Source organism: Xenopus laevis, chromosome 4L, assembly GCF_017654675.1.
Source record: "Xenopus laevis strain J_2021 chromosome 4L, Xenopus_laevis_v10.1, whole genome shotgun sequence".
Lineage (NCBI taxonomy): Eukaryota > Metazoa > Chordata > Amphibia > Anura > Pipidae > Xenopus > Xenopus laevis.
Window position 1 is genome coordinate 137,131,025 of NC_054377.1, and position 18,790 is coordinate 137,149,814.

An 18,790-nucleotide genomic window follows, 5' to 3' on the forward strand; every position below is an offset into this window, starting at 1 on the left:
GTTCTAGCAAGCCAAATGACTCCCCAACCAGTAGCTCGTGAGTAACATGTTGCTCTCCAACCCTTTGGACGTTGTTCCCAGTGGCCTAAAAGTAGGTGCTTATTTTTGAATTCCTGGATTGGAGGCAAGTTTTGGTTTCATAAAAACCAGGTGTACTGACAAACAAAATCTCAATGTAGGTTGACAATCCACATAGGGGCTACCAAATGGCCAATAACAGCACTTATCTGGCACCCCAAGGACATTTTTCATGCTAGTGTTGCGCCCAAACTCATTTTATTTCTGAATGTTGCTCATGGGTTCAAAAGCTTGGGGATCCCTGCTATAAAGAGAAGAAAATGAAAGTGGACATTGCTAGTAAGTTAAAGAAGATAGAGATACTTCCCAGGAAGATAGTGCTAGATGATATGTCAATGACTTGACAAAGGGCCTGCGTAGCCCGAAACATTGCCTAAGGCATTTTAGTAAAGTTTTTCACTACTTTCAACAATACCGGAGTGCTGCTGCTTTATTTGATATATGCACAGTTTGCCCTGGCAGGGGGTACAGCTTGCACTTGGGGCTGCAAGGAACCTAATCCGCTTTTGAAGCACACTTGAACTACATTCGTTGAATACTAACTGGCTATGGTATTTTAGCCCCTTTATTTCAGCAATGAAATTTTAGTAATATCCTCATATATTTTCCTCAATTCATTCTGCTCTAATGGGCCCCTCAGGTCTTGCTCCCATTGGGCTTGGCGTTTAGGTGGAGTCTTTTAACTCAATTTACGATATGGTGATAAATTCTATATACAGAACACATGTTTGCACTCTGATTCAAATCTAATGTAATTATCAACTTCTTCGTCCATTTAAATGCTTTCAGCCAACGTGACAGTTAAACTGAAAATGCTCTTGGGCGGGATATTATATTTTTCCTGTACCTTCATAAACAATCTAATCCTATTCCATACCAATAAATTGGCTACCTTCGTAATACCATTCTGGTTCCACAATTGGAAGTGTGAGGGGGTAAGGCCTGGAGGGAAGGCTACATTATTAAACAATGGAGTCATTCATTTATTTTTAAACTGTTTTTATATGTTATATAAAAACGATTTTGGAAATGCATAAAGTATACTAGCAAAAAATTAAAGGGGTGGTTCACCTTTAAATTAACTTTGAGTATATTATAGAATGGCCACTTCTTCTTAATTGATTTTTTTCATAGTTTTTGAATTATTTGCCTTCTTCTGATTTTTGCTCTGTAAGGCTACAGATTTATTGTTATTTCTACTTTTAATTACTCATTTTTCTATTCAGACCCTCTCTTATTTATATTTCAGTATCTTATTCAAATCAGTGCATGTTGCTAGGGTAATGTGGACCCTAGCCACCAGATTGTTGAAATTGCAAACTGGAGAGCTGCTGAATAAAAAGCTTAATAACTCAAAAATCACAAATAATAAAAATTGAAAACCAACTGCAAATTGTCTCAGAATAGCACTCTCTATATCATAATAAAAGTTAATTCAAAGTTGAACAACCCTTTTAATTACCAATAACACTTGGACCCCTAAAATTGTTTATCTACTTTTTGATGTTGAAAAAGATGAATGTATTGAAAATAAAATGTATGATCTTTTTTATAGTTTCAGTTGAAAATATTATATGGGTCACAGGCCTGGACAGCCATTGTGTACAGAGAGATATGTTGGAAGGGAAAAAATTATGCAGACATAAAGAAGTAATCTCATGCACTGGGATTCTCCGTGTTTTGGATGCAGAGCACCTCATTATACAGTATGTAGTCCCATCTCATACAATGTACAATCCCCCCAATGCTCCTGTTATGTGAACTGCCTCTTTCCTAAGATTTGGGTCATATATGACCTTCCTTCCTTCTAGTGTTCTAGCCATACACTGCATGGAACCCCTATCATATGGTAACCCATAAGATAAATAGCTCGTCCATTAAGCAAATATCCTTCACAGTCCACTCTGAAGCTCAGTAGATGTGTATTGTTCTTCTGATGGCATTCTGATGCTGGCTAGTCTGTAAGAACTCAAATAGCCACACTATTCACTCTGCACACACCCCACCCTGTTCCCCTAGCCCTTATGAATCTATTGTCAGTGTGTCGTAGCCTGTCCTGCCCATACCATTTGCCACATCTCTGCCCACCTCCAGCCCAGATCTGCCAAGTATTTCCAAGGGACAGTCCATGGTTTTTACTTTTTATCCTCAGAAACTTCTGTCACAGAAGAATTTCAATGACCTGAAGAACAGAAATCCGGTGTCCCTGCCTGTTCTTTGCATGTCACCTTCTAAATATTGGAAAAAAGGACCATTAATTATATCTAGAGTTGCCAACTATTCTGGAAAAAATACTATATTCTTAGATTTTAACTATTAACTACTGTGGCATGAAGCATAATTTTTTTAACAAAAAAGTCTGCTAAAATACTGGCCAGATGGCAACCCTAAGCATATCCTGGATATTGGGCAAGGCACTAGGGTCACTAACTATTCCTGCAAAAGAAAACTGTCCTTTTTAATAGGCTACCAATGGTCCCAGGACAGTCCCCACCAGTGGGCCCTTAAAATTCCTGTTTTCTAGCTGCCCATCCAGGGCTGCCATCAAGGCGGCACAATCATCCCAGGCCTGGTTGCTTCTAAGTTTTAAGGGGAGCCCTAATTATGGTTTAGCTGGGCCCCCCTTGCGTCACTGAAGTAGCAGCCGCAAAGGGATCCAAGCCGCAAAGGGAACCAATGCCACGAAGGGAGCCAAAGCTGATGAAGGGAGCAGAAGGTAAGAATACACAAAGGGTACGTTGCACTCAGCACCGATTGTCCTTTTTTTTTTTTAAACCCCTGACCACCAAAGTTTTTTTTTAAAAATTTTTTTTAATGGGGACCCCTGGCCATCGATTCTTTTCAAACTTTTAGGACAGGGCAAAGAAAATGTTGTACAGGGCCCCGTGATTTCTTTATGGTGTCCTTGAGCATAGGGTTGCCAGCTGGCTGGTATTTTACCAGCCTGTAGTGTTGCCACCTTTCCTGGAAAAAAATACCGGCCTTCCTATATATTTATCTTTTTTCCCTATTAATAACATTGGGATCAACCATCATTTTTACCGGCCAGGCCCGTAAAATACCGACCAGGTGGCAACCCTACCGGCCTGGCTGGTAGAAATGATGCTTGATGCCAATGTTATTAATAGTAAAGAAACAGCAAGAATATAAAAAGGCTGGTATTTTTCTTCAGAAAAGGTGGCAACCCTACTTGCGCCCGCCAGAACCCCATCATCATTCCCCATATAATATAAAGCATGGCCGCCTGGGGAGGAGAGGATTGTGAACATGGGTTTTCTTTCAACATGGAGGTCACCACTGTTTCAGTCATAAAAAGTAAGGAAAAGCAAAACCACACTGTGTCGTCTTTCATAAAACCCATGGTGGTGGGGTAGAGGGAAGCACCACTGTTGACTGCAATGTTTGTGAATATGCAGCGCCATGACAGCTCTGCCCTCAGCTTGCTATAAACTTAAGCCTCTAACATTATGGATATTTTGTCTTGGTTAGTGTAGATTTATTTTTAATATGGTTTTATCTGCTGGCTGTGAGGTATCTGTCAGGGATCCTATAAAACTATGAGCGTCTGCTCTCAGAGAAAAGCTCACTTCAACACTCCCTCCCTCCCAGCTTTCTATGTTTACACAGCAACGAGGCTGGCCCCGCCCCTTCCTGCACTTCAGTCACCTGACCGTGTTGTCATCACACGACGTCCCTCAGCTGCAGACCCAGTGACATGAGGTAGGAGTTGCAGGCATGGCTTCCTGTATGAGCTACTGCACTGTGAATAGGCAGCACCTTGATATACAGATACCCGGCCCAAGATCCATCCGCGTGTCAGGAGACTGTGTGGGAATTAGTTTTGCTTTTATTGATTGGGGTCATTTACTGCCCTGGGTGCCCTGAAGCTGTAACACTAATGTTTCTATTTAGCAACTCCCAAATATAATGTTTTGCTTCTTTCTTGTCAGTAAATGCCAATTGAATTATAGTCTCCTCCCAGATTATACTCATAATGAGAGCTGAAGTTCAACATCAGTATGTAGTTAGTTGTAATTTCTGTAGCCACTTCTTATTCCAAGTTGGCTGGTATTAAATCTCGCATTACCCTCCAGCAACACTTTTATTGTGATATTCAGGTTATTTATGCCCCTGGAACTATAGCAGGGTGACTTTTACCCCAATGTTTCTATATATCTGTAACCTTGTTATGAGCTAAGGGAGCCCAGTCTGAAGGTCAGTTAGGGGGAGATTTGGGGTGAGTGCTTATTTGTAACCTGGGTACCCCTGGAACTATAGCAGGGTGACTGTTACCCCAATGTTTCTATATATCTGTAACCTTGTTATGAGCTAAGGGGGCCCAGTCTGAAGGTCAGTTAGAGGGAGATTTGGGCTGAGTGCTTATTTGTACCCTTGGTACCCCTGGAACTATAGCAGGGTGACTGTTACCCCAATGTTTCTATATATCTGTAACCTTGTTATGAGCTAAGGGGCCCAGTCTGAAGGTCAGTTAGGAGGGAGATTTTAGGTGTGTTTATTTGTACCCTGGGTACCCCTGAAACTGTAGCAGGTTGTCTGTTACCCCAAAGTTTCCATATATCTGTAACCCAATAAGCAAAGGGGGCCCAGCCTGAAGGCCAGTTAGGGGGAGATTTGGGGTGACTGCTTATTTGTACCCTGGGTACCCCTGGAATTATAGCAGGATGACTTACGCCAATGGTTCTATATATCTGTATCCTTGTTATGAGCTAAAGGGGCCCAGTCTAATGGCCAGTTAGGGGAGATTTGGGGTGTACAAAAAATAAAATAAAATGTCCTCAAAACATACCCACTTTCAAATAGGCCACATGCGTGCTAGTTATTATAGGTCTTCCAGGTTGTGGTCTTTACATTCTTTGCTTTGCTCTCATTCTGGCCAGGGCACTATCTAGAAGGAGTTTTTATGTTCTTTCTGTGTGTTTCATTTGTGTACAGGTATATAGCTTTAAAAATGATAAGGCAACTGTCGGGTACTAAAATTATATTGGCTACAGAACTTTTAAGTATATAGTACAAAATATAGCATGATAGAGACCTCTAGTGACCAAAAAGAGGTAAACATGCTAAGAAAATTTCTCTATACTGATGCCATTTAAAAATTGTATTTATTATGACATATTAAAAAAACACCAATCACCCCACATGGAGTTCAACGCGTTTCATGCTTATCCAGCACTTAATCATATGCAATCTGAGATAAGTCAAAGAGAGACATGTGACTTATCTGGGATTGCCTATGATCAAGTGCTGGGTAAGCATGAAATGTGTTGGGCTCCATGTGGGGTGATTAATGTTCTTTAATATGTCATAATAAACAATTAATTAACTAACAATTTTTAAATGGCATGAGTATAGAGAAATTCCTTAGCATAACCTGCCTGCGGTGATGCTACATATTGATTTCTGCAGGATATTCCTGTCTCCATGAAGAAAGGATCTCAAGGATTCTCTAGCTAGAAGTGTTGGACAATCCTAACTAGAAATGGAGTCTCTGCTGCTGATTTCACCGATTACAGCGCTGGAGTTTGTTGCTGACCATCTCCTGTCTGGTAGGTTGTAGTGACAGAGTTGCTGTATATAAGAACTGTGAAGGTTTAGCTGGGCGATGGGCTGCAGGCAGAACTGCTGTTTATCATATAATTAAATATTTAGCAATAAATGTAAGGATACAATTTAAATGTATTGACATAGAGCAATTTAACTAAGTGACAAAAAAAAACCCTCCCATAAACATTAGCAATTATCTCAGGCCTGCGCTTGTGAATGTATAAGGAACCTTACACAGTAACATCTGAGGGCAACCCTATAACCAGATGTCAAACCTGAGGCCAGAGGGTGTGGTTATAGTAAAAAAAAAATGCAAAACTTGGTTCCTTTTTCATGCTTTTGGTTCATGTTTCTTGCAAACACCAGATAACTTCTTTATTGCAGGCGACCTATTAAATCTTTGTTTATTCATTGAGAGCTATACATGGGCAAATTAAAGCTGCCAATATCAGTCCTTTAGACCGTTTCGGAAGCTTATCTGCCCATGTGTGGGAGTTTCTGACAGGTCTCCCCAATCGATATCTGGCCAAAAATCAGCTAGATATCGATGGAGAAGGTTTGATTTTTCCTGCAATTGAGGAACGCATCGGCTAGTTGATGCAGTCCTACAACCTGTCGGCGCCCATTTCCTTTCGTATAATCCGATTGTTTGGCCCAGATTAACCTGATATCGCCCTGCCGTTGGTGGGTTTATCGTGTATTGCCACTTATAGATTGCAAAGAATGTTTCCCTAAATTGTTCACACTTTTTTTTTTTTTTGGCTGCTCAGATCCTAGTTTTTCTTTACCGCAAATGTGTTGACTTTCAACACCTTTAAAATAGGGGCTGCATATCCAGCTCAGTGGTCTAATATATTTCATCAAAGTGTATGGGGGCTTGCTAAGCATCACAGTGGCTCACTGAGAACTATAAGATTAAAAATTGGCCATTTTGTTTGGCTTGTTACTTCCCCCTTGAAAGCTGCCATTGGGGTCTTGTAGACTTTATCTCTGCTTATCTGTTTATCAGTGTTGACTTTATAATGGCGTGTGGGAAAATTGTATTTTTATATACTTTGCAGGTGAAGGCCCTTATCTTACTGTGTATAGTTTGGAGAAAGATCAGCTTACCTCGCACAGGAAAAGGCAGAATGTTCTCCGAGGTTACTCCATCCATGGCATAAAGCTCCGTTCATCTGCTACCGTTGAAGGAGAACCTGTGCTAATAACTGTGTTTGGAAGCAAGGGGCTTATTGTTCTACAGCTGACCATCGATGATCATGAAGTGAGCCTGTCAGAAATCTGTATGCTTAGAGAACTACATGACTGGATTTGGGATGTACAGTGGCTTGAAGATGGCCTACAGCCAGCATCTTACCTTGGCTTAGCGTTGGGCCACAACTCTGTGGCTCTTTATGATTTCATAAGTGGTGAGGTTCTGAAAGAGGTCCATTGTGCTGAGAAATGCATCTTGTACTCTGCTTGTTTCTATGGCCAGAGCTGGGAGGAACTCGTGCTGGTTTCAGGGACAGTGTTTAACCAGCTGGTTGTTTGGGGAGTGTCAGATCCAACAAATAAAGACGGACGAACTGAACCAAGGCAAAGAATAAGCGGCCACAATGGTGTCATATTTAGTATCTTTTATGAAAAGGAAAGAGGCCTTTTAGCTTCGGCATCTGACGATCGCAGTCTTCGGATTTGGGACGTTGGTGACCTTGCTGCTAACAGCTTTGATGTCCAGTGCCTTCTTGTGTTATACGGCCATCAGTCACGAGTGTGGTCTGTGAAGCTGATCCCTGAGAACATTATAAGCATAGGTGAAGACTCTGCATGCATCATGTGGAATTACCAGGGAGACATTGTTAATCACTTTAAAGGCCACAAAGGTCGAGGCATCAGAGCAGTTGCTGTACAAGATCAGCACGGTTTGATAGCTACAGGGGGGGCAGACTCTGGCATCAGACTCTGGCAAACAAATGAAAAGTCTTCTAGGTCCAACGAGCTCCTTCCATTACATTTTAGTTCATCTCATAGCCCAGGGGCCCCAAAGGCCCTAGCTATGGTAGATACCACTTTGCTCATTGTTATGACAGATGTAGGCTCCATCTATACTTATGATTTTATCTCCAAACAGTGGAGTTTCATTCTGGCAGATGAGAACTACCAATCCTACTGTCAACTTGATGTTTATAAAACATCTAATAGTGTCATATGTGCTATAGGGAACATAACAGGTGACATCAAGGTTTTTACTCTCTCCTTTCCTAATATTGCCAGGGACCTCAAATGTCACCAGGGTAAAATTCATAGCCTGACCTGGGTGGCACCTTTATGCCCTGGGTCATTCACTTGCAGTCTTTTCTCATCAGGCCCATATGGAATAATGGTGTTGTTGGAGGTCGTATGTGTTTCTGGACATGTGGAGTCTGTGACAGAAAAGGGTCGATTTATTTTGCCACCATGTAAGCAGAGGTGGCATACCAGTGTGGCCTTCTTGCCTGATGAGGATTTCATTGTGTGTGGGGATCGTAGGGGCTCCTTAATGCTTTTTCCCACGAATGACACATGCAGAGAACAAAGCAACTTCCTGGGCACCACCTCCATTCAGAGTGATAGTGATACCATACATTTGAAGGAGAATGTAGATGATCTGGTAGGTGTAGAAGAAAACAACTGCCCCTCATCTGATTGCTCAGTGCTATCTGCAAAATGTCCTGTTTCGCCTCTGTTTGGGATTCATGGCAAATTAGGGGTAACATCCATCAATTGCCACAATGGGTTTGTGTACAGCACAGGGCGGGATGGATTTTACCGACAACTGAAGGTAGAAAAAGGCCAGCTAACTGTGTTGCGCAAACAAAAGTCCTGCAAGGGAATGGAATGGATAGAACGTCTGTCATTTACTGCTGATGGCAATTTGTTAGTGATGGGTTTCCATGCCACTGACTTTGTGGTTTGGAGCACAGGAACCAATGAGAAGCTTCATTGTGTCCCATGTGGAGGAGGGCACAGGTCATGGAGTTACAGAAAAGAAGAACACAGCGAGGTATTTGCTTATATCAAGTCATGTGATATTTTTGCCTATATGAGCCACCCAGTTGGGAATACCCACAGCATATTAAAAGAGCCAGTGCATGGCAGAGAATTGACCTGTGTCAGATCTGCTGGGACCTTTAAGACTTTCAGGAATGAACGCCTACATGTTTTATTAACAAGCAGCGAAGACACCACAGTGAATATATTATGCTTTAATGAGGCAACAAAGAGTCTGTGCCAACTTGCCACAATCAGTGATCATATCTCTAGTGTAAAAACCCTGGCATTAGCCAGAACTAAACCTCATTTCCAGGAGGACAGCATCCTGTCTGTTGTGCTGTTCAGTGCTGGAGGGAGGGCAGAGATTGAGTGTTATTGCCTACAGATTAACCAAGGCAAAGGTGAAGAAAGTGTATCGTGCCAAGTGATCCACCTTGCGTCCCACAGACTGGATGAACACTGGGACAGAATAAAGAATAAGCACAGACTTGTCAAGATGGATCCAGAAACAAGGTAAAAACTTACATATAATAAATGAAAAAAGACCGCACTCACAGGACTTCTCATGAAAAAAAGCCACAAGGGCTGTGGATTTATTCCTCAACGTTTCGGCTACCAAACTGTAGCCGTCCTCAGGAGGTAGCCGAAATGTTGAGGAATAAATCCACAGCCCTTGTGGCTTTTTTTCATGAGAAGTCCTGTGAGTGCGGTCTTTTTTCATTTTATATATATATATATATATATACTTCTCACTGTCTGCAGGTAGGTGGCACTAATGATCAACCTAAGGATCTAGTAATAGTTGCTAGCAACTATTCCAGTGATCCGATGGACTGTTTCTTAATGGGATTCTGTCATGATTTTTATGGTGTCGTTTTTATTCCTAAATTACACTGTTTACACTGCAATTAATTCACTGCCATATGAAATGTCATTCCTAATCCCACAAGTGTGTTTTTTTATTTATTTAGTTGTAATATTGATGTGTAGGCGCCATCTCAGGTCATTTTGCCTTTCAGAAAGAGCCAGTGCTGCACTATGGAACTGCTTTCTGGCAGGCTGTTGTTTCTCCTACTCAATGTAACTGAAGGGGTCGCAATGGGACATGGATTTTTATGGAGTGCTGTTCGTATATCTACCAGGGAGCTGTTATCTGGTTGTAGAAAATAATCGTAGCAGGGGATGCAGGTATATATGGCCCTGGCCTAGCCACACGCCAGTATAAATCTCAGAAAAGAAAGTATTGCCAATACCTGTATTTGATTTCAACGGGGTGCTCCCACTTTTATTCAAGGTGCTTCCAGACACTTAACAATGGATCAAACGTTTCGGGACCGCATGGCCCTTCCTCACTGAGGAAGGGCCATGCGGTCCCGAAACGTTTGATCCATTGTTAAGTGTCTGGAAGCACCTTGAATAAAAGTGGGAGCACCCCGTTGAAATCAAATACAGGTATTGGCAATACTTTATTCCTAAATTACACTGTTTACACTGCAATTAATTCACTGCCATATGAAATGTCATTCCTAATCCCACAAGTGTGTTTTTTTTATTTATTTAGTTGTAATATTGATGTGTAGGCGCCATCTCAGGTCATTTTGCCTTTCAGAAAGAGCCAGTGCTGCACTATGGAACTGCTTTCTGGCAGGCTGTTGTTTCTCCTACTCAATGTAACTGAAGGGGTCGCAATGGGACATGGATTTTTATGGAGTGCTGTTCGTATATCTACCAGGGAGCTGTTATCTGGTTGTAGAAAATAATCGTAGCAGGGGATGCAGGTATATATGGCCCTGGCCTAGCCACACGCCAGTATAAATCTCAGAAAAGAAAGTATTGCCAATACCTGTATTTGATTTCAACGGGGTGCTCCCACTTTTATTCAAGGTGCTTCCAGACACTTAACAATGGATCAAACGTTTCGGGACGGCATGGCCCTTCCTCACTGAGGAAGGGCCATGCGGTCCCGAAACGTTTGATCCATTGTTAAGTGTCTGGAAGCACCTTGAATAAAAGTGGGAGCACCCCGTTGAAATCAAATACAGGTATTGGCAATACTTTCTTTTCTGAGCTGTTATCTGGTTACCTTCCCATTGTTCTGCTGATGGGCTGCCGGGGGGAAAAGGGAGGGGAGTGATATCAGTCCAACTTGCAGTACAGCAGTAAAGAGTTACTGAAGTTTATCAGAGCACAAGTCACATGACTGGGGGCACCTGGGAAACTGACAATATGTATAGCCCCATGTCAGATTTCAAAATTAAATATAAAAAAAATCAGTTTGCTCTTTTGAAAAATGGATTTCAGTGCAGAAGTTCGCTGAAGCAGCACTATTAACATGTTTTCCCATAATAGTATTCCTTTAATAAGCAGATAGTCGTATTAGATGATGCTGCGCTCTGTAGCCTTAGGCTAAGGCCACACTAGGCGATAGCGCCGCGATTTGACTCGCGGCGACTTTTCGCCGCGACTTTTAAGCCGCAATCGCTGGGGAAACTTTTGCGCTGGCGTCTATGGGGAATCGCGAAAAATCGCCAGCGTAAAAACACGCGGCGATCTTTTTTCTATTGTCGCTCGAAATCGCCTAGCGAGGCAATTTTGAGCGACAGTAGAGAAAAGATCGCCGCGTGTGTTTTTACGCTGGCGATTTTTCGCGATTCCCCATAGACGCCAGCGCAAAAGTTTCCCCAGCGATTGCGGCTTAAAAGTCGCGGCGAAAAGTCGCCGCGAGTCAAATCGCGGCGCTATCGCCTAGTGTGGCCTTAGCCTTACGCAGGAACAGGCAGTGAGAAGGAGTTACATGGAAGTCTGAATTGCTCTTTAAAGCTTACATCAAAGCTTTCCTTGAAAGGCTACATGATTTTTATATATTAGACCATTTGGCCTATAGCTTTTCAGTAGTCTGCTATCTGCAATGTGCAGTTTTCATAAACTGAGTATCAGGCTGGGTATTACTGGGTCCAGGTGTTGCTATAATAGGTTATAGAGGGCAACTTGTGAGTCTCCCCACTGTGTCATTACCCTAAAAAAAGGTATTGGCAGGGGATTAATAAACTGAATTGCAGCATTGTCTAAATCAGTTCTTCATATGTACTGAATGTAAGTCCTGCTGCAATATAAATGTTTTAAAGTCTTGTAATGTTTCATCTTTCCAGATACATGTCAATCACAGTGGTTGGCGAGGAGATTGGCGACATCACAACTTCCAGTTTGGTGTTTCTTGCTGCAGCCTGCAGTGATGGATCTGTAAGGTGTGTATTACACTGACATTTGGTAACTGACTGAGATTTTAGGTCCCCAAACTTGTCCTCCCCAGTAGTGCACCATTGCACGGTCGAATCCATCAGAATTTAATCACTTATCAAACTATGTCTGATGTGTACTGATGTGAGTGTATCCAGAAAATGTTCCCTGTTGGTGAGGACTGAATACAAAATTGAGTAACAGTGCTGCATGGCAAATAATTGGGGTTGATGCATAGCCACAACCCATTTAGTGTGAAGTTGCAGTCCTGATGCTGCCTTCTTTTTAAGGTGCAAAATACAGGACTTGTGGGCACTATGGAACCCTGGAATTAACTCCATCCTTGAGGAAATGTTACTTCCATGGCTACGTCTGTGTGTTTTGCCTACAAACAAAATTGCTTTGCACAAAATGAACTACGTGCAAAAACCGTGACCATCTCCACCTCACAAATTACGCAGTTATCACACACACGACACTAGAAAAATGCAACTTGCATGCTGTTTATCAGTTTAGTATTTTTAAATACGCTAACTTGCATCTGCAATGATAAAGAGTGTGTATGTTGCAATGCATGCTATTTAGTGGGAGCTAGCTTTTATGCCTGAATTCTGGAAAGATGGAGCATAGTGATTAAGCAAGTGTGGCATATTGCATGTATTTTTGCATCGAGTTTGTTGTACTCGTATTGTAAATTGGCCTTAACACACTTCCCCATCCCTTTTTTCCAATGTCATAGATTTTTTTCCATGTGTACAAGGTATCGGAAAATGCTGCTGGTAGCAGAGTCCTTTTATCATCAGCGCTGTGTACTGAAGCTTTGGTCATTTGTGCACCGGTTTGTTGATGGAAAAAGGTGAGGATCCAGAAATAATATATTTCTTTATTTTTTATAAATATATGTAATGAGAAAGGTCCAGAACAGGACCGAAACGTTGACCACAAATTTTCCTTTTTAACTGCATTATGAAGTCCTGGAGTGCGTAAATTTTGGGAATATATATATATATATATATATATATATATATATATATATATATATAGCCAAGAGAAAAATGTATAGGTATGGGACCCGTTATCCAGAATGCCCTGGACCTGGGGTTTTCCAGATAACTGAACGTAATTTGGATCTCCATTCCTCATGGGGCACATTTACTCCGTTCGAGTGAAGGAATAGAATAAAAAAATTTCAAATTTCGAATGTTTTTTTTGGCTACTTCGACCATCGAATTGGCTACTTCAACCTTCGACTACGACTTCGATTCGAACAATTCGAACTAAAAATCGTTCGAAGTACTGTCTCTTTAAAAAAAACTTCAACCCCCTACTTTGCCATCTAAAACCTACTGAACCTCAATGATAGCATATGGGGAAGGTCCCCATAGGCTTTGCAAGCTTTTTTTGGTCGAAGAAAAATCGTTAGATCAATGGATTAAAATCCTTCGAATCGAACGATTTTTCATTCGATCGAACGAATTGCGGTTAATCCTTCGACTTCGATATTCAAAGGATTTACCTTCGGCAGTCGAATATCGAGGGTTAATTAACCCTCGATATTCGACCATATGTAAATCTGCCCCCATGTCTACTAGAAAACCATGTCAACATTAAATAAACCCATGTCGGTTTGCTTCCAATAAGGATTAATTATATCCTAATTTGGATCAAGTACAAGGTACTGTTTTATTATTACACAGAATAGGAAATCATTTTTATATATATATATATATATATATATATATATATATATATATATATATACATACACACACACTAAACAAGTTATATAAAACTATATTTTTTGGGTCTAAAGTTTCAGCCTCTCAATAGCAGCAATGATCCAGGACTTCAAACTTGTCACAGGGGGTCACCATCTTGGAAAGTGTCTGTGACACTCACATGCTCAGTGGGCTCTGAGCAGCTGTTGAGAAGCTAAGCTTAGGGCTCGTCACTAATTATCCAGCAGAAAATGAGGTTGGTCTGTAATATAAGCTGATGCTACAAGGCTGATTATTAAATTCTGATGCTAATTGCACTGGTTTCTGTGCTGCCATGTAGTAATTATCTGTATTAATTACTAATCAGCCTTATATTGTGACATTTCTATTCTATGTGTACTGTATATTGTGAGTGGGTCCCTAAGCTCAGTAAGTGACAGCAGCACAGAGCATGTGCAGTGAATCAGCAGAAAAGAAGATGGGGAGCTACTGGGGCATCTTTGGAGACACAGATCTTTACTGCTAAAGGGCTGTGGTTGCCTTGGGCTGGTACAGAAGCACAAAACATAATGAACAACATTTCTAGCCTACTTCTTTAGTTCTCCTTTAAGAAGCATGCAGGGCATTATGGCAGCTTTGAACATGATAGTGTGAGTGGAAATAAACATGTTTTAGATGTTTTATTCTTTTTCCAGTTGGTTTATTGATTTGTTGCTTATATGATTCTATGTGAACACATTTCTTTCCATTAGAGATTTGCTTTGTAGTGCAGCAACAGATGGACGCATTGTATTGTGGGATGTCACTGACACTATAGAACAAGCACGTAACGTCCTGCAAGAAGAACATGAAGATTTTCAGCCACTGAGTAAGTGATTCTGAACCCATTTCTGTACGGAAAGCAATGTGTGAACTGGTCACTGCATTGAATTATACAAATAAAGAAAACTATTTACATACTACTAAAAAAAGTATATAATTATGAAAATGGTTAATTTACATGAAGCTGTTTTATGCAATATCTTTTTATAGAGGCCTACATTGTTTCTTGGGTATAGTTTTCCTTTAAGTTGATTTGTACATGTTGACAGTCCATTTATGAGACCCGTTATCCGGAAACCTGTTATCCAGAAAGCTTGAATTATGACCATCTCCCATAGACAACATTATAATAAAATAATCCAAATATTCAAAAATTGTTTCCTTTTTCTCTGTAATAATAAAACAGTATCTTGTACTTGATCCAAACTAAGATATAATTAATCCTTATTGGAAGCAACACCAGCCTATTGAGTTTATTTAATGTTTACATAATATTTAGTAGACTTAAGGTATAACTATCCAAATTACGGAAAGATCCATTATCCGGAAAACCTCAGGTCCCGAGCATTCTGGATAAAAGGTCCCGTACCTGTAAAACAGGGAGGTGAATTCAACTATAATTCTGCTCATTACAGATTCATTAAGTAATGAGTGAGTTACCCTGGGCTGGTACAATAGTTAGAATCTGATACACAGCCCTTGTACGGTTGGAAGGCTACGCTTTTAGGGCCTTTCATCACCAATACAAATAAACTGTCAACCTGCTGTCTATCATCCAAGTTTGGAATTCATTAGCGTTCTTAATAATTAAAATACTGTTATATAAAACTGTTTGCTTTAAAGATATAAGACACTTCCACACTTCATAAAATAAGATTGTAAGTGCCGAGGCGTCCAGTGCAATACTGTTAGATATTTGATAGGAGTGAGCTGCCTTTATAAAGTCTGCTGCAATACTAATTAACTAAAACAGTGTTTTATTATGTATCAGAAGAAAATAAAAACCTGAGCAAAACTCTTAACGATTATCGGAGATGTGGCAATTTCTCTGCCGGTGTTATTCAGCCAACGGAGCTGCACTAAAACTCAAATGTTCAACCTGTCCTAAACACCAGAGCACTGTTACAGCAGCAGAGTACTTGCCTTCAGTTGCTACTCCAGGGGAGCTAACTTTTAGTATGATGTAGAGTGATGTTCTGAGACAATTTGCAATTGGTTTTTATTTTTATCAGCTCTCCAGTTTGCAATCTGGTGGCTAGGGTCCAAATTCCCCTAGCAACCATGCATTGATTAGAATAAGAGACTGGAATATGAATAGGAGAGGCCTGAATAGAAAGACGAGTAATAAAAGTAGCAATAACAATACATTTTTAGCTTTACAGAGCATTTGTCTGTAGATGGGGTCAGTGACCCCCATTAGAAAGTTAAAAAATACAAATAATTTAGAAATTATAAATAATGGAGACCAATTGAAAAGTTGCTTTGAATTAGCCATTCTATTACATACCAAAAGTTAACTTAAAAGTGAACCACCCCTTTAAAGGACCAGTAACATCAAAAAAATGCAATTGTTTTAAAGTAATAAAAATATAATGCAGTGTTGCCCTGCACTAGTAAAACTGTTGTGTTTGCTTAAAGGGGTACTACACACAAACATAACTTGAGCTTTTTGAATAATAAACACAATGTCAAGCAACGTTGCAATATACATCAATTAAAAAATATACAGACTTTTCATGATTTCTAATGGTTTGGAACAGTTCCCCAAGTCTAGCCCCCTGCTCTCCTACTGATCTTTCTGACTTCTTTGCTGAGCTGTCTGACTACTGTTACTTTGTATCAACAGCCATCTGTCCTCAGCCTGCATCCTCCAAACCCCACAATTCCCTGCACACATGATTTCAATAAGGAACAGAACATCCCAGTGCAATGCATTGTGGGTTATGTAGTTCCTGCATGCTGTCTGTAAGCTGTGTAGAAGTTGTTACAATTTGTAACATCAGTGTTTAGTCTCTCCTTCCCTGCCAGGATTTCAAATGATGCAGAAAGAAAATAACTGTTAAACAGCTGGATTTCAGCATAGAAAATGGCATTTATTCATACTTTTTTAAGAAACCGATAACAGTTATGGGTATATTAGGGGTTTCTGTGTTATGTGGGCCTCTTTATCACATTTTGGTTTGGAAGCCAGGATTCTCCTTTCAGAAACACTACTATAGTTTATATAAATAAGTTGCTGTGTAGCAATGGGGGCAGCCATTCAAAGGCGAAAAAGGCTCAGGTTACACAGCAGATAGCAGATAAGCTCTGTAGAACATAATGGTGTTATCTGTTATCCACTATTTATCCTGTGACATATAGCCTTTTTTCAATTTACGCTATTGCTACTCAGCAGCTTGTTTATATGAACTATAGTAGTGTTTCTGAAGCAAATACATCCGGTTTACCAGTGCAGGGCAACATTACATGATATTTTCATTATTTTAAAACACTTTAATTTTTTGGTGTTACTGTTCCTTTAATCCAATCCAATGCATTCTGGGGAAGCAGCAGGAGGAAACAGAGCAGTAAAATAAGAGCAGAAGCACTAATTAACTATTTACGCTAAACAATGGTGCCAAATTTGCACTTTTAATTAAAAATATAGATAGTATTACACTATTGATGACATATATAATATTATTTCTGCCCCATTTAAGTGTTTATATTTTAAAGGACAAGCTAAGAAATGTATGTATTCCCACTTTCCAAACTGCACCACCCACACTCCCCCATACTGCCTGTTTGCCCATAATGCAACAGACTTTGTGGTTGATGTGCTTTCCCCAGCTATCAGGAGGCAGTCACTGTCCAGGAACAATGCACAGTTAAAGTCAGGACTAGATTGACTTCAACTTCGTATTTTCTAGGTTCTACCAGGTACAATACATCAGGTGGCCCAACATGGCAGCCATCAACCCAGCTGTGCTATTCTACTCTATTGGACTCCATCCCCCCCAATAAAAAATCATAGGGATACTATATGGTAGAGTACTGGGTTTCAAAAAAAATGGACCCCCACAGGACTCTACTACATAATGTAAAGGTCAAAATTACATATATGAACAAAAGCTGAAAGTGAAGGAGATGGTTTGATACAGGGTCCTTAAAGGAAAGTCTTTTTTTGCACTTGGGGGTGCCAAATGTTAGGCACCCCCAAGTGATTGTATTGACTTGCCTGAAGCCCTGGGCTGCTGCATTTATCGGCAGAAAACTGCACAGGCCCGGGGGATTATACCAGTGAGCACCACGGAGCGATCTTCTTCCATCTTCCTCTTTCTTCGTGCGGTTACGCATGCGAAGTAGAACGAAAAGCCGAACTTTAACTAAATAGTTGGCTATTTCGTTACATGGTGGTCGCTAGTAGAAACCTCAGGCGAGTGCAGTTATCTGCCGATAGGAGCACCAGCCCGGGGTTTCAGGTAAGTCAAAACAATCACTTGGGGTGGATAACATTTGGCACCCCCAAGTGCAAACAGACTTTCCTTCTCCTTTAATAGAACTTAGAAGACAGGCATATTCAACAGAGGAGAAGAAGCAGAACTAAAGGGCTACATTTGGATTGCAGAAGAATAAAAGGCCACATTAGCAATGATGTCTTTACATTATAAATGAGTGTATTGAACATACTCCTAAATATCTATTTATTTTTTTATTTGCCAGACCTAGGAGACCCTTGCTTTACAATCCCTGCTCATCAGTGTGGGATCAACAGCCTCCACATTCAGGAGACCAAGGATGGACATTACCTGGTGGCCAGCGGAGGAGATGACAACTCCATTCATATCTGCCGTCTGACAGTGAGAGTCACAACTTTCAACACAGATAACAGAACAAGCTTCCAACTTCTCCAAGAATTTTCCATCCCCTCGGCTCATGCGGCCCATGTCACCGGGCTTCGTTTTCTTCAAGAAGATTTACTGGCCTCTGTCTCTGTGGATCAACGTCTGTGTCTGTGGCACTTTAGCAAGGATGGAGGTCTGCATCACACAAGTACCAAGCTCTGCCACGTGGCTGATGTGTCTGAACTAGATTGCTGGGACAATCTCACGACGGGAGGACATTATTGTGTTCTTTGTGGACAAGGACTGGAAATTGTTATGTGTAAACTGAGCAAAGTCCCCCAATTAGATCAGGAAGCATGAAACCAATAGAATTAAAGAAAGCACTTCTGTTAATTTTTATGTTTTTGACAATTTCATAGTAAAAAAAATTTAATTAAATCAATTTCTGTCGTTTATCTGATGTCTCTTGTATTCATGCTGACCTGACCTTTCACTTCCCTGCGTGTCCTGTTGCACATGCAACCGTAAGCG

At 40.7% G+C, this 18,790-nt stretch overlaps 1 protein-coding gene across 1 annotated transcript; it reads left to right on the forward strand.

Annotated features, from left to right (window-relative positions):
* The first annotated feature begins 3,653 nt into the window (after positions 1–3,653).
* Positions 3,654–18,714, forward strand: wdr6.L (WD repeat domain 6 L homeolog). Its single transcript, XM_018259096.2, has 7 exons — positions 3,654–3,798; positions 5,506–5,645; positions 6,705–9,171; positions 11,808–11,903; positions 12,635–12,751; positions 14,366–14,481; positions 18,138–18,714. Exons 2-7 carry the CDS (start codon positions 5,579–5,581, stop codon positions 18,617–18,619), a joined length of 3,345 nt encoding a protein of 1,114 aa, XP_018114585.1. The 5' UTR covers positions 3,654–3,798; positions 5,506–5,578; the 3' UTR covers positions 18,620–18,714.
* The last annotated feature ends 76 nt before the right edge of the window (positions 18,715–18,790 follow it).